Here is a 13,870-nt window from a genome sequence, read left to right as displayed (position 1 = left end):
GTAAGGTACTTTTACATAATTTGATGAAGAACTAATCGTTTGTTTTTTTTTTTCCTTTACCCTTTTGCTGTTTTCCATAGGCGAAACAAAGAGGAAAAGCTAAAAAACCACACAGCGTTAATAGTGATATTGATTACGTACGCAATTACAATAAGAGTAATAGAAATGATTTGAAGATAAAACTGTAAACTACAAAAGCGGGTCCTAAAATGGCGTTTTGGGGCGTGCTTAGTACCAGATTGTCAGCCTACCATCTCCAGTGCCTGAAATCACTTCTATTTCGCTTTGCTCTTTTGGGTCCTTGTGTGTTTTCTGGGATAGGTATGTTTTACCTTGTGCCTTAATACTAGTTATTGCTTTTCCTCTCCCTGTAGAAAGCTCTTTGAGCAATTTCATCGCCCATTCGTTACGAGAGTTCAAATGGAGCTCATAAATTTCTATTTTTCCGTCTTCGAAACCGACTAACAGTACTTCATTTTCTTTCCAATAGATATGCTGTCTGTAACCGGTGTCTAGTTTTGTAAAATCTAGAAATTCGATAGAGCTTGCAATTTTAACCGCTTCGAATGCCTTTGAAGTATACTCTTCACCATTCAAATTGAAAACGGATATGGCATTTTTTTCAGTTAGAACCATTATACTCCCGGTGTGTTGAGATATTGCTATCCGCTTCGCATTAGCAGATATTTCTCTTACCAGTTCGAAATTTATCATATCCCAGACATAGACTAAGCCGCTAACATCTAAAGTTAAAAGCATGTTGTAATCTAAATAGCAACACATTTCCTTTACTTCATATAAGTGCCCTAGCATTGCTTTTTTCTTTTCAAGGTGTCCTAAGGCGCCATGCTTGTTTTTATGGTATTTCCAAACTTTTATTAATCCAGTTTCATCTCCAGTTATAAACTGACCAGATTTCCAATTTGTGAAAGAAGTGATTTGTGCCATGTGTGTTTTTTCGAAGAAGTCTACGCCAATTCTAAACGAACTTTTATGAACAATCTTGAACGACACTACTCCTTCCTCTGTTTTGAGAAACAAATTTGGAAAAGCGAATCCTCTCCAATAAAGAGAATCAAAGTAATTGGAATCGTGTATAACATAACTCACGGGCCTGTTCTTTCCATTTGAATTCAAAACCAATTTTTCGAATATCGGCTTACTTGGGATTTTATGCCATACTTCTGTCGGTAACTGTCGAATATCAAAGACCAACTTTCTTTGGTGAGGTTCCTGGAATATCTGCAAAGGCGTCTGGCCAAAATTGTGAATGATGCCTGTAATAGCTCTACGTTCGTTCTCATCGTTAATATTATCTAGGTTTACGGCACCGGGATAGCTTAACCTGTTGAATACATTAACAGAATCCATAGCATTCTTACCTTTTTGCTTAAAGCCAAATATCAAATCAATCCACTCATGCAAATGCTTTGATACATACGGGCTTTCCAAAGCTTCTCTATTTTTCTGAATAAAAACCTTTGCGTCACCATTTGCCCATGGAGGAAGAATGACATCGTTAACTTTTTTTCCACTTTGATCTACACCAAAGTTATATTTATTGATGTTAGTTAAAAATTCAGGTAAAAAAAAGAACTCAGGCGTTAATTCCCTTACATCAGTCGTATTCTCGGCAGCAGCAGAGCACCAAGCTCTTTCAAGAGAGCTGAACAAACGGTCTGCGAGGCCAAAGTTCCCGCCTTGTAACAATAGGAAGGAGCCAACAAAAGGTTTTAGCCTTATCAAGTACGAAGATACTATCATAGCTGATGAATAATGTGTGCCATAATGAAATGGCGGAGAACCAGCATCATTTAAAGAAGCCAACGCTTCGTAGCGTTCCATAAACTGCAGCTTTCTTTTCATACTTTGGGCACCCATAGGTTTTGATAGATCCCGGTAAGTTTTCGGGTTTTCTAGATCAAGCACGTCACTTTCGTAATCTGCAATGACCCAAGGAAACACAGGATACTGAGTTAAATCGTTAAATGATCTTCCCGCTAGAGTATTGATACACATCAAATAATAGAAGTTGGAGATTTCTCCCCTGACCCATTTTTTACTAAGTTCAAATCCGTCTATTAGGCTGTTGTTGGTTGAGAAAACACTGGTAAATTTAGAAGCAATGCTTGCTTTACCTATACCATTCTTTGCTACTATAGTATTACCCCGATTGTTTATCTCTTGTAGAACACTCGAAAAAACCGGATCAGCTGGAAGGTGTTTGGGAATCCTATTCAACACCCGCAGAACATCATCCCTCACCTTTTTATTATTAAAACTGAAAAATGCACTAACTCTTTCTTCAAATAATAGCTCGATTGCAACATCACGAAGTAGAAAGGGCCTCTTAGTAACAAAAGTGAGATCGAGAAGTTTCCAAACGAAAACTTCATGCTTGAGAGAGTTTGATACTTTTTCAGGGTCCGTACCGTTGATTAGACTAACGTTTATGTCTCGTAACTCTTGGGACACTTCTGATAATTTCAGGATTTTTTTATCTTCTGAACCAAAATAGTAATCGCTTACGAAGTAAAGGTAGTTATTACCGTGGACTAAAATGCCCTCTTTGATTTCTAACCCGATAATTAAACTACAATTCCAAATAGTGGAAATAAAATCGTTATCTTTCAAAAGTCTAAGAATTTTTCTGTTTTCATTCAAATCACCTAACGGTTCCAAGTCAAGAGTTTCCATATCTTCGATAAATTCATAGGATAAAATGCTTCCACTTTCCCTCCTTTGTCTGTTATTACTCGTAATGGTTTCACTTTTCGTATCTTCCTCATTGAAAAGTGGTTCATTTTTTGGCTCCCAGGCAGGTAAAAGCCTTCTTTTCATTCCATCAAAATCTTCCACAAAATCCAGTGACCATTTACAAGAAATCCTTGAGCCTGACTGTATCTCCAGAGTATGTCGCAGATGAAAAATTAAAAGGTCCAAATTATTTTGATAAAATACTGAGTCCTCTTCTCTGTCGGTTTTGAAGTTGGAAATGTACCTCGATATAGATTTTTTGATTTTAAACTCTAAAGGCGTATTGTCTTTCCGAAATAGAACGAGACACTTTTGATTGTTTTTAGTTATGTATTCGAATCTTGCATGTTTCCATTCATAAACTTGGCTGTTAATCTGTTTTATGCTTAATGCTGAAAAATCGGTATTTCTATATAGAAAACTGGTAGCAGAATTCTTGAATCTCTTTTTTTGTACATCGCTGAAAAAAAAAGGGTAATTTTCTATTGAGAAGTTCACTAGATCACAACTATCGCTTGATATAAAATGAGTCAAGGCAATAATAACGTCATGCTTGTCCTCTATGTCAAAGTAATTTGCTAATTCCTTGAGTTTGTTTTTTTTTTCTTGGACTATCACTCTAAAACAATTGAAGGTCACTTCTTCGTATCCAGTTTCATGCAATCTACTGGCTAAGAATATTAGTAATAAACTGATAGTCTCATTATCGCACGCCCAGTATATATTCTCAAATAAAGTTTCTTTCCGCTGTAATAGCGATTTACAAAGCATCTCGTATTGTTGGTCTTCCCAAATTATTTGCTTGGATGTACTGGAATAGAGTAGGCTTATCAAGCAAATTTTGAAGTCCTGCAATAGTTGGGACCTTAGAACGTTTTTAAAACGATGGCAAGTTGACTTACCAATCAGACTAATACAATTCAAAAGACATGTATAACTTGAAAAATAAAACTGTTCAGGCATGACAATTTGCAATGTATCAGGTTGGAATTTCCGAAGAAGATAAAGGAGATTTGACATCATATATGGGTATTTTAGTATCATTGAGTTCAATCTACCGTCACTACCTACTAAGGTATCAAGGATATTCGGCAGAATGTTTACTATAAATGCGAGCTCCAAATAATTGGTATTGTTTATCACAGTTTTGGGATGAACCAGCTTGTATTCTGCATTGTGACAGAAAAATGCGTTAATATAAACCTCAAAATCATAGGTCGCGTATGTTGTAAGAGCATATAGTATATTGTTTTTAATCAGTCTTGTAATTAATTTCGAAGAGGTTTCGAATTCTGAGACATTTCCTGATTGGTTTAAAGTTATTAAGAGATCTAGTAATGAGACGGCCACATAACTAGTTCTAGGATCAAATACAGGTGCGTTAATCGGAACCTTGCTTAAGAATTCCAAATTTTCGATAAATCTTGATATGTGGTTGTTCAGATCTGATAACGAAGAATAGTCATTGGCTTCTGAGTTCACCACATGCCACTCTATGAAATTGATGGCTAAGTAAATAATTTCCTTCGTGGTTATCTCATTGGTGTGATTTTCTTTAAAAATGTCGCTTCCCGCATCTGAGACGAGTTCGTTAGTTGTGCTATAGTTATCCATTGAGTAGGTGAAAAGTAAGGAGATAAAATCTTCCTGACGAGTTTCATCCGCCTTACATATGATGGTCAATATGAGTTTCAGACCATCATTTTTGTAAAATTGCTTGAAGAGAGATTTATTAATCAGGGTTGTCTTGAATAGAATGTTCAAGCAAATGGTGGGGTTCGATTCATTATTTTGCATTAATTGATCCATGATCATCAGTATCAGTTTAATCGGTATCATTTTAGAAAGTAATTTAGCATTCTCGTCGTTGTCTTGGTCTAAGAAGAACGAAAAGAGTTGGTCTACCGTTTGAAGAATAATTTCTCCGGAACGTATATCCTTGGCTCTAATGAAGTAATACGAAAGATGTAACAACCATTGTAAGTGCCATTTATCGAAATTGTATTTCAACAAGGCAAGCAGTACAGATACTACATCATTGGACAGCACATCAAACTTGTTCGTAGGCTTCCCTTTCTTTGTAGTAGCTTGATAAGTCAAACACAACTTTTCCAGAGTTTTCATTGTCTTAAATTTTTCAGCATTGAACCTAGCATAAATAGAAGCTTCCAGTAAACTTGAAATTTGAAAAAAAAGAAACCTGATAATTTCTAATCCTCCTGATGTAAGGGAACTTTCATCTTCGTCCACGTACCATAAATCTAAATTCAGTACTAAGTTTTCGTAGGCTTCTGTATCCGAAATTATGGATTTTGAGATATCTCTAAAATCCCAACCACAAAATTCTATGAATAAATTGAAAAACTGAATATTTAGAGGCTGCAATAGATCTTGTGTTATTTTTTGCCTCAGAGTATAAGCAAATAAAGGAAAGCCACAGTCTCTTTTGAAGCAATTAAGAATTTCAGTATTACGCAAAAGATTCAGTAAATGTGATACGTGACGAAGTAAGTCGTCCATACTATTGCATTCTGTGATGTTCAAAAACGCAAAACGTATGCAATCGATAGAGATAAACTTAGCAACCAAGTTGGAGCTTTGATATAAATAGCATTTTCCCATGCCGGGGATATCGTTCGAGTTCCCCTTGTTTTCTTTGAATGTTATTGTGAAATTAGAGGATTTGGCATAATCTTGACAGATATTATTCGGGTTCATATCAATTATAATATTCTCCATTTCAAGAAGCTTAATTTCGTCAAGGAATTTTGTGCATGTAGTTTCTGTGGGTGACTTGATCATCAAACGAGTTTTTGTTATCAACACATCTTGGCAACTCGACAATATACCACAAAATTTGTTCTTTTTATCAAATGTATACTGATAATTACTTCCGATATGCTGAAGTAGTCTAATAGTCGATTCTGTTAGTAGCCCATCCCACAAATAAAATCTGTAAAGCTTGAAAGAGGAAATCATGGATCCTAGTTCACAGGTACTTAATTGAAATATTGAATTTTCAAATAACGTGATCTGGTTGATTAAATTCCCATCAACATATAAAGATATTCGGTTATTTTGATCAATTATAACCGCAATAAAGTACAAGTTTCCTACTTCAAATTCAAAGTTTTCAAATAAGCCGATCATGTAATTATCATTTGAAACACAAAATTGGCCTTCCTTAATCTCCAGATACATCTGATTTTCTATGGTCATTAACCTATTTGATGTAACGGTATTTAATTCGACGTAAAAGAGAAAAGAATGATTGATTTTGGGTGATTTCTGTATTTGAAAAAGTTTGTATGCATTCTCAAACTGTAAGTAATTTTGCGAACGAGGGTCAGATACTTGTAATGTTAATGAGTCCAAAATATCATTACAGAATCTCAAATTCTTATGACGGTACAGGTTTTGTAATTCCAAAGGTGTGCAATCCACGGAAAGCCCTACAATATATAGTTCTAAAAGAGTCCTCTGTAGTAGTTTACATTTCCATGTATTTTTTTTTTTTAACAATATTTCAAAAATTTGGCTCCTTAGTTGTTTCAGGCTTCCCAAGTTTTGTTTATTTATTAGAGAAGTGTTGGATAAAATAATAATGATTTGAATAACCACGGCAAAGCCGGTTGTGTCAGTTAATGTTTCTAGCAATTGCATCCATCGTTTGGGTTGAGCTATGTTGAAGTTTTTACTATCATTCCTTAATTCAAACTTTCTTGAGAGTGCAAGGCAGACATGGTTACTTAGTTCACAGATTTCATCTTCAGCAATACCTTTTTTACTATTAATGCTTCTTTTGTCCTGTAGTGAATAACCCTGTATTATTTCTATTAATTCGTGCTGTAACGGGTGTTCTAAATTTGCTTCAATTTCATGGTCAATTGGTTGTAGTATGAGTATATCTTCCAAAATGAGTGTTGTCTTCTTCATATCCCCTTGGAGTTTCAAGACTTTCGAAGCAGCATTGATGATTGAATGCATATCCCCAATTTTTGCTAAAAGGAGAAGAAAACAGGTCGCTTGTAATAGTACCGCTAAGAGCCGTCGTAAGGAAGCTTCGAATGGTGTCCCTGAGTTGAGTGACTTAGGAATTTCTTATGTAAACGAGATCTCACTGTGCTGAAAAGGGGCCGATGGGTGGGATTGAGACTCTGAATCTAAGGCTTCTTGTATTTCCCTATTACCCGGTTTCTAAGATTATTGCGGGATTTCAAATAATGAGGAAAGAATAATGAGGATTGGCAATAGAGAGTAACAGATATTGATGTTTTCGACTGTCCCCTCCTCCATTAAATCGCTTCCTTTTCGCCAGAATCGGATGTCTTATTTTCTTTGATGGTAAAATTTCATCATTTGCTTATAATACCTTCCCGCTGACAGCAAATTTAACCGCCGAAGGCAAATTTAGGGTTAATACTGTTCAAAGTCTCTTAATGATCACTAAACACCACTGAAAAGCTTAGTGGAAAAATCGTTCAGTGCTCAGTTTAGTAACATGCCAAATCWATATCTTTTTGTGTTATACTTTGTGCCGCGCTTAGTCTCTTCATGGAACCCTTTGTTTCGTATAGATTTCTCTAAATCTACAAAAACCAATTTTCAGTTTCGGGTAACAGTGTTTTTTGAACATTTTCATCTCTGTCCTTTCATTTTGTTTTAAAAGAATTATTTGTACATTTAAAATACAATTCCTTAACTTTACTACTTAGGGAGTTTGCAAAAATAAAAGATTAATAAAATAATTTACATCTAAGGACCGGTATTATTGTAGGGGATTTGTGACTTTCTAGGCAATGTCCTCTCTACAACCGAGTTCGAGAATAAATACCAATGGCTCTTTTTGTTATTCGAAAGCTTACAAGTTATAGTATATTTTATATGCTTACTTTGTCACTTTCCAGTACTTCACACGGGTCTAACATTTCTTCACTATACTCTTTTATTTACTCAAACCCTTTTACTTGCATCTTCTTTCACTCCATGCTGTCTCTTCCTCTTAAGCTCAAGTTTCTGTATTTATGAGACTGCTTTTCTGTATTTTCAGTGTGGTGTACAGCTTTTGTAAACATCCGTACATTTCATATTAAAAGCATTCTGAAATTATTTTTTTTCATCAACGACGCCGTCATCACTTGCTTGCTTTCCTCCGCCGCCGTTGGGCAAAATTCTTAGACTTGCAGCAAACCAAGGGCCTTGCTTATTCTATTCACCAAAGGGGAATCTAGTCCAAAATTGAAAAAAAATGGTACATGAATGTTATATTTAACTGAGTGATTTTTTTCATTGTATATTAAATACTAAGCTTAAGAGAACTAAGAAACCACAAGAACCCAACATGTCTAGTATGTTTAAATGTCATAATTAATGCTCAAGAGAATCGAATATTTTCCATTGAATATAATTTCACGCTTCCTATGATGTGCACAGCTCATCGAAAACCTTAAAAATTATAGAATAAATCTGTAAACAAAGATGTCGTTTTGAACAGTTTTATCCCAACCGGTTGTACCAGCTACGATATAGCATGCTAGTTAATTTTTTTCAATGGAAATAAAAGATCACCTCGCGAGGATGTGAAAGAGAATGAACTCTGTATACTAACGAAATTGTTAAATGGTGTCTTACGATATCCACTGTTATTTTCTATTTAGACGTTGTTCAAGCTCGTGACAATTCCCAAGTTTTTGGTGTCGCTAGAATCTTCGCTTCTTTCAACGATACTTTCGTCCATGTTACCGATCTATCTGGTAAGGAAACCATCGCCAGAGTCACTGGTGGTATGAAGGTCAAGGCTGACAGAGATGAATCTTCCCCATACGCTGCTATGTTGGCTGCCCAAGATGTCGCTGTTAAGTGTAAGGAAGTTGGTATCACTGCCGTCCACGTCAAAATCAGAGCTACTGGTGGTACTAGAACCAAGACTCCTGGTCCAGGTGGTCAAGCTGCTTTGAGAGCTTTGGCTAGATCCGGTTTGAGAATTGGTCGTATCGAAGATGTTACCCCAGTTCCATCTGACTCCACCAGAAAGAAGGGTGGTAGAAGAGGTAGAAGATTATGAGTTACACATGTACTTGTACATGTACTGCAGTATTATTTTTTACAATTAAAAAAATGTATGTATATAATTATATAGCGCCATAATCAAATCAACTTTTCATATGTTAATCTAATAGAATAATCACAATCTTTAGAAATTTATCTAGTGGAATTCAAGGTTGAAGAAGACACGCTAATCTAATGATACGGGCGCAAAGGGGCAAAGAAGAGAATATGTGTTACAAAAATATGCAAATATTGTTTCAGAGATTAAAACTGTCGAAAACACTGTAATCATAAAGTTAAATGCTTTCAGATACTATCTAGCATAAAAGTGTTCAAAAAACTCATCATTATAAAAAATATTTGCTTACAAGATTATGTTTGGTAAACTTGATTACATTTAAAAGAATTTATCAAACGCAATATGACGTCCTCGTCATCTTTACCTCTATTGCCGCATGGTTGTTAGCCCCATCCGAAGAAGTAGGCATTGGGCTTCTTAATAAACAGGAAATAAGTTTTTTCAAGTTTTATATCAAAGTTTTCCAGAAGGCGCGCATAAAAAAGGTACCAAACATTTTTCAGAATTGTTTCTTTTCATTTAGGGTTGAGGTGAGCAGACAAAAAAAGCGAGCCGCATAGCATACAGCTAGTTTGTTAAATCAATTCGGGCTACAACGTCGGCATTTATTCAGGTAATCACCTCCTCTCTTATGCCTTCACTTTCAACTCTAAGTGCTACTTGAACGCCCGCAATTGTATAGTTGTCGGTACTTTCCTGTATAGGGAAGCGCACATTTAAATCTTGTATGTTCGGTTAACATCATCAGGTATAATTAAGAAGCTTTAAGTCTCGAATTACAGGATGTAGTTTAATATATATGTGTGTGTGTGTGTGTGTGTGTAGATACATATGCGTAGTTTTAATCTTACACCGTATTCAATGATTTCTCCTTTTCCTTTACTCTGTGTAGTCTACAGCCCCCCTAAGTACGTGCAGAGTGAAAAACTCTAATATTGAAGTTAAGCTTATACAAGCTACAACGAAAATATCAGCGATTACTTTCTTCATAAACAGATTACTTTCTGTTGTATTTTAATTTAAACAAGATTAGTTGGAAAGCGTGAGTAAATATCTCCAAAAATGTCGGAACAAAGAACCAGATATGCAGATAGCATATTGACCACGAAAAGTCCTTATGAAGCCACTGAAACTATCAGGATCAGACTGTCGCAGGTCAAATTGCTAAATAAAGACTTCTATCTATTATTTAAGGATTTATCCAACTTGAAGAGAAGTTATGCTCAGCAATTGAGAAAAATAGTAGCAGAAAACGAAGATCTTACTAAGATCTTAAATGCTCAGATGCTTGAAAACAATGTCTTGACTCCACAGGAAATGAGTGAATTCAGATTTGAGTCATTGGGAGAACTGAGAAATTTGTGGGATACAGTCATTGAAGAGTTGAAAACGGACTTGAAATCAAGTACTGAATACTATAACACTTTGGATAACCAAGTCGTTCATGAATTGAAGGAGTCTGTGGAGAACAATACTAGTTGGAGGGAAAGTAAGGACTTGCACTCGAAGCTGAGCAAAAACGCTGCTTCAATTGAACACTATAGCAAGCATGAAGGCAACTCCAGCCAATTGGAAGAAGCAAGAAGACAATGGGATTTACAAAGCCCATACCTGTTCGAATTGTTCGAAACTATTGATTATAACCGCTTAGATACTTTGAAAAACTGTATGTTGAGATTCCAAACCGGTTTCAGCGATTATTTATTGAACACTACCAATGAATGTGAAACTGTGATGACAAAATTTTTGGCATTTGAACCTCAAAGTGAAATTGACCGTTTTGCCAGAGATGCAAGCCAATATAACTTCAAGCCGTCCTCCACTTCTAAATCAGCGATTATGAATAACGCCCCACCTGCCTCTGCCGCCACTGCTACTCGTTCAACTTCAGGCTCAGACGGTACACCCACCTTAGGCACTGAAAGGGATAAAAAATCCCCACAAAAGGAGAAGCGCAAGAGTACATTTGGAAACATCGGCCATCGCCTTGCTTCTGCGTCTTCGACTCTTACCCATAATGATCTCATGAATAATGAATTTTCAGACTCTACAAATAATAATTCTTTGAAATCGAAGAAATCATCTCATACTTTAAGATCTAAAGTGGGTTCAATTTTTGGTAGAAACAAAACTAAAAATAAGAGACAACAGCAATCTTCATCAAACTCTTACATCCAAGAGACTATCACAGAATCTCCAAATAATTCTTCGACTAGGGTCTCTTCTACTGCCACTTCTTCTATTTATCAGAAACAACGTCAACCCACATATTCATCTTCAAAATCAAACAATAGAACTCCAGCCGGCAGTACTGACACTCCACCGCTTCCTCCCCATGCTACTCCTAATAACGTGGAGCTACCTGCGTCCACCGATCCAGCTCCTATTTCTACACCAACTTCAGTGCCTATTACGATGATGCAACAGAGTTCCTCACCTGCCGCACAAGAAAGTCTCCCAGACGATTCTTCCAAATCGGTGCTGATATCAATATCTCAACCTCCACTACAACCACAGTCAAAATCTAAGCCTTTACCAGTTGAACCTGCATCCCCTGGTGTTTCGATTCCTGCCACTACTACTGATAGCCTGTCTTCGGTACAAATGGATTCGAGGCCTTTGCATATTCGTGCTCCTGCTTTGCCACCTTCAAGGAAGCAAAATGCAATTCAGAATAGAGACTCGCAACTCTATGAAACATTGCCTACGCATGGTCCAGGATCTATTCCTACTTCTTCTTCATTATCCTCCGTACCTCAAGAGCGCCCAGCTTCCGTACTTGCCTACCAAATTACTGGTGACTTGAAAGAATTGAACCCTCAAGCCACAGGCTCGTCAACCTCCTTAGTGGGGCAATCATTGTTTCAGCACTCTTCTCTGGAAACATCCCACCTCGGTTTGAACGCTAGTATCGCAGAAGTGCTCAACGCTTCCTTCAAAGACGGCATGTTGCAAAGCTCTCAACTTATCGGTGAAATTGCTCTGAATTACGTGCCCAATTCCGTCATGAATACACCAATACCTATTGGCATTAATTTGAAGATTGATAATGGCGCTAATTTTGAGAAAGTAATCTTAAATCAAGCCTTTATCGAGCGTGTGGCCCCTGAAGAATTTAAAGTAAATCCATCATTCATTGATTCTAGAACTTTAGGCGCTATCAAATACTCTATAAAGGCGCCAGTCGCCCCTATTGTCATCCACCCGGTTTGGAGATTTGAGCCTCACCAGGCTAGTGTTGTACTGACTGTTAAGATGTCGACGAGCTTACCTGAGGAGATATCGCAAATCACAATAGAAGATTTGGTTGTTTTTGTGAACATTGACGGTGCTAACGCAACAAGTGCTCTATCGAAACCTCAGGGTTCGTTCAGTAAAGAAAAGAAGAGAATAACGTGGAGATTCAAAGAACCACTTGTCTTGCAAAGAAATGGCGAAGGCCAGAGATTGATCGCGAGATTTATTACAGACACCTTAGCACATGAATCTGCCAAGGGCGTGATCACCAAATTCAGCATTAGTGAAACAGATAACACAATGATGCCTCACAGTGGTGCTGGTAGTGGTATTTCTTTGACTTGCCAGGAATTAGATGAAAACAACCCATTTGGGGGTGACTGGTTGGATGTAAACACAAAGAGAACTTTGACCACCGGTAACTACCATGGTCTGGCCTGAGACATCAATTTTAGTTTTCTTTTTTCCTACATTACCTCTTCTTCCTTCGTTTACCAACCTATGCCATACGGTAACTGCGACGACAGTACCTATTTTTCTCTTTCAGGAAGTTTTTGCAAGCACTTATATATCAAGACTTACATAGAACTATACTTATGTACTATAATGTTCTCCCAAGACTCTATATTTTCTTCGTTGCCGCTATTTTTATTATAGTTTCCTCTCTCATATACGTACTGCTTATTATCTCCAAGACAAAGTCTGAAAGGCGTTTTCGCGGAAACGGAAAAAAACAAGAAAACAAAAAGCTAACACAGTGGAGAAAGACAAAGACTAACAGTGAGATAATAAGATATTTATTAATTGGTATTTGCCCCTGATAAAACGAAAGCATATCAACGCACGAAGCTTTGTTATTTAAAATATGTTTCTACGTACTCAAACACGTTTCTTTCACGCTACCGCTAAGAAGATGGACTTCTCCAAGATGTCCATCGTCGGTCGTATTGGCTCTGAATTTGCTGAACATACCTCCGCCAACAACAACCGTTACTTGAAGTACAGTATTGCCTCTCAGCCAAGAAGAGACGGCCAAACCAATTGGTACAATATCACCGTGTTCAATGAACCACAAATTAATTTTTTGACAGAATATGTCAGAAAAGGGTATGTCTTTTTTTTTTTTGCTATTTTTATGGTTGTTTGAGACACATTACGGTTTACTAACATTTATATTTTATGATTTATCCAGTGCTTTAGTTTATGTTGAAGCCGACGCCGCTAACTACGTCTACGAAAGAGATGATGGTTCCAAGGCCACCACTTTGAGTTTAGTCCAAAAAGATATTAACGTATTAAGAAATGGGAAGAAACCAGAAGATGCTGAAGGTCACGAGGATGCTGCTCCTTCTGAATAACTGTAATATTTATGCTAGCTTATCTCGAGTTTTTCCTTGAGTTTTCTTTTAGAGCACGCTTTCTTTTACTTATATTATTTTATGGCAATTAGGAACAACACATGCTGGAATATCAAAATTAGTTAAATAAATGAGAATTTATATCTCCACCTCGATTATAATTATGTATATATAGTACTTTGTATGTGTTATGTAAGGCATTGCTTATTGATGCAACTCCCTAGGTGATAATATTATTGTGAGAGAAGTTTGTCAGCCGAACGTATTCGGCGAAGAAGCTCGAAGTGAAAGACAATCGATTAAACTTCTCGTGCTCTTCGATATACGACAGTCATCAATCCCGTTGATCAATGATGCTCAGGTCATCAATTTCGTAGGGCATTTTCGACGG

At 36.7% G+C, this 13,870-nt stretch overlaps 3 protein-coding genes across 3 annotated transcripts; 2 read left to right on the top strand and 1 right to left on the bottom strand.

Annotated features, from left to right (window-relative positions):
• Positions 1-228: 228 nt before the first annotated feature.
• Positions 229-6,744, bottom strand: BPH1 (Bph1p; the record flags this gene model as incomplete). The annotated part of the gene is made up of 1 exon (XM_018364002.1): positions 229-6,744. One exon carries the CDS (start codon positions 6,742-6,744, stop codon positions 229-231), a length of 6,516 nt encoding a protein of 2,171 aa, XP_018223406.1.
• A 1,354-nt stretch (positions 6,745-8,098) lies between these two features.
• Positions 8,099-8,821, top strand: RPS14A (40S ribosomal protein uS11; the record flags this gene model as incomplete). Its single annotated transcript, XM_018364001.1, has 2 exons — positions 8,099-8,105; positions 8,415-8,821. The coding sequence occupies 2 exons, from the start codon at positions 8,099-8,101 to the stop codon at positions 8,819-8,821; spliced, it is 414 nt and encodes a 137-aa protein (XP_018223405.1).
• A 1,125-nt stretch (positions 8,822-9,946) lies between these two features.
• Positions 9,947-12,562, top strand: SYP1 (Syp1p; the record flags this gene model as incomplete). Its single annotated transcript, XM_018364000.1, has 1 exon — positions 9,947-12,562. The coding sequence occupies one exon, from the start codon at positions 9,947-9,949 to the stop codon at positions 12,560-12,562; it is 2,616 nt and encodes an 871-aa protein (XP_018223404.1).
• Positions 12,563-13,870: the final 1,308 nt, after the last annotated feature.

The sequence above is a fragment of the Saccharomyces eubayanus genome, chromosome III, assembly GCF_001298625.1.
Source record: "Saccharomyces eubayanus strain FM1318 chromosome III, whole genome shotgun sequence".
In the NCBI taxonomy this organism is placed as follows: Eukaryota; Fungi; Ascomycota; class Saccharomycetes; order Saccharomycetales; family Saccharomycetaceae; genus Saccharomyces; species Saccharomyces eubayanus.
Note: the sequence above shows the minus strand (reverse complement) of the source record. Positions and strands in the feature narration are given on the sequence as shown.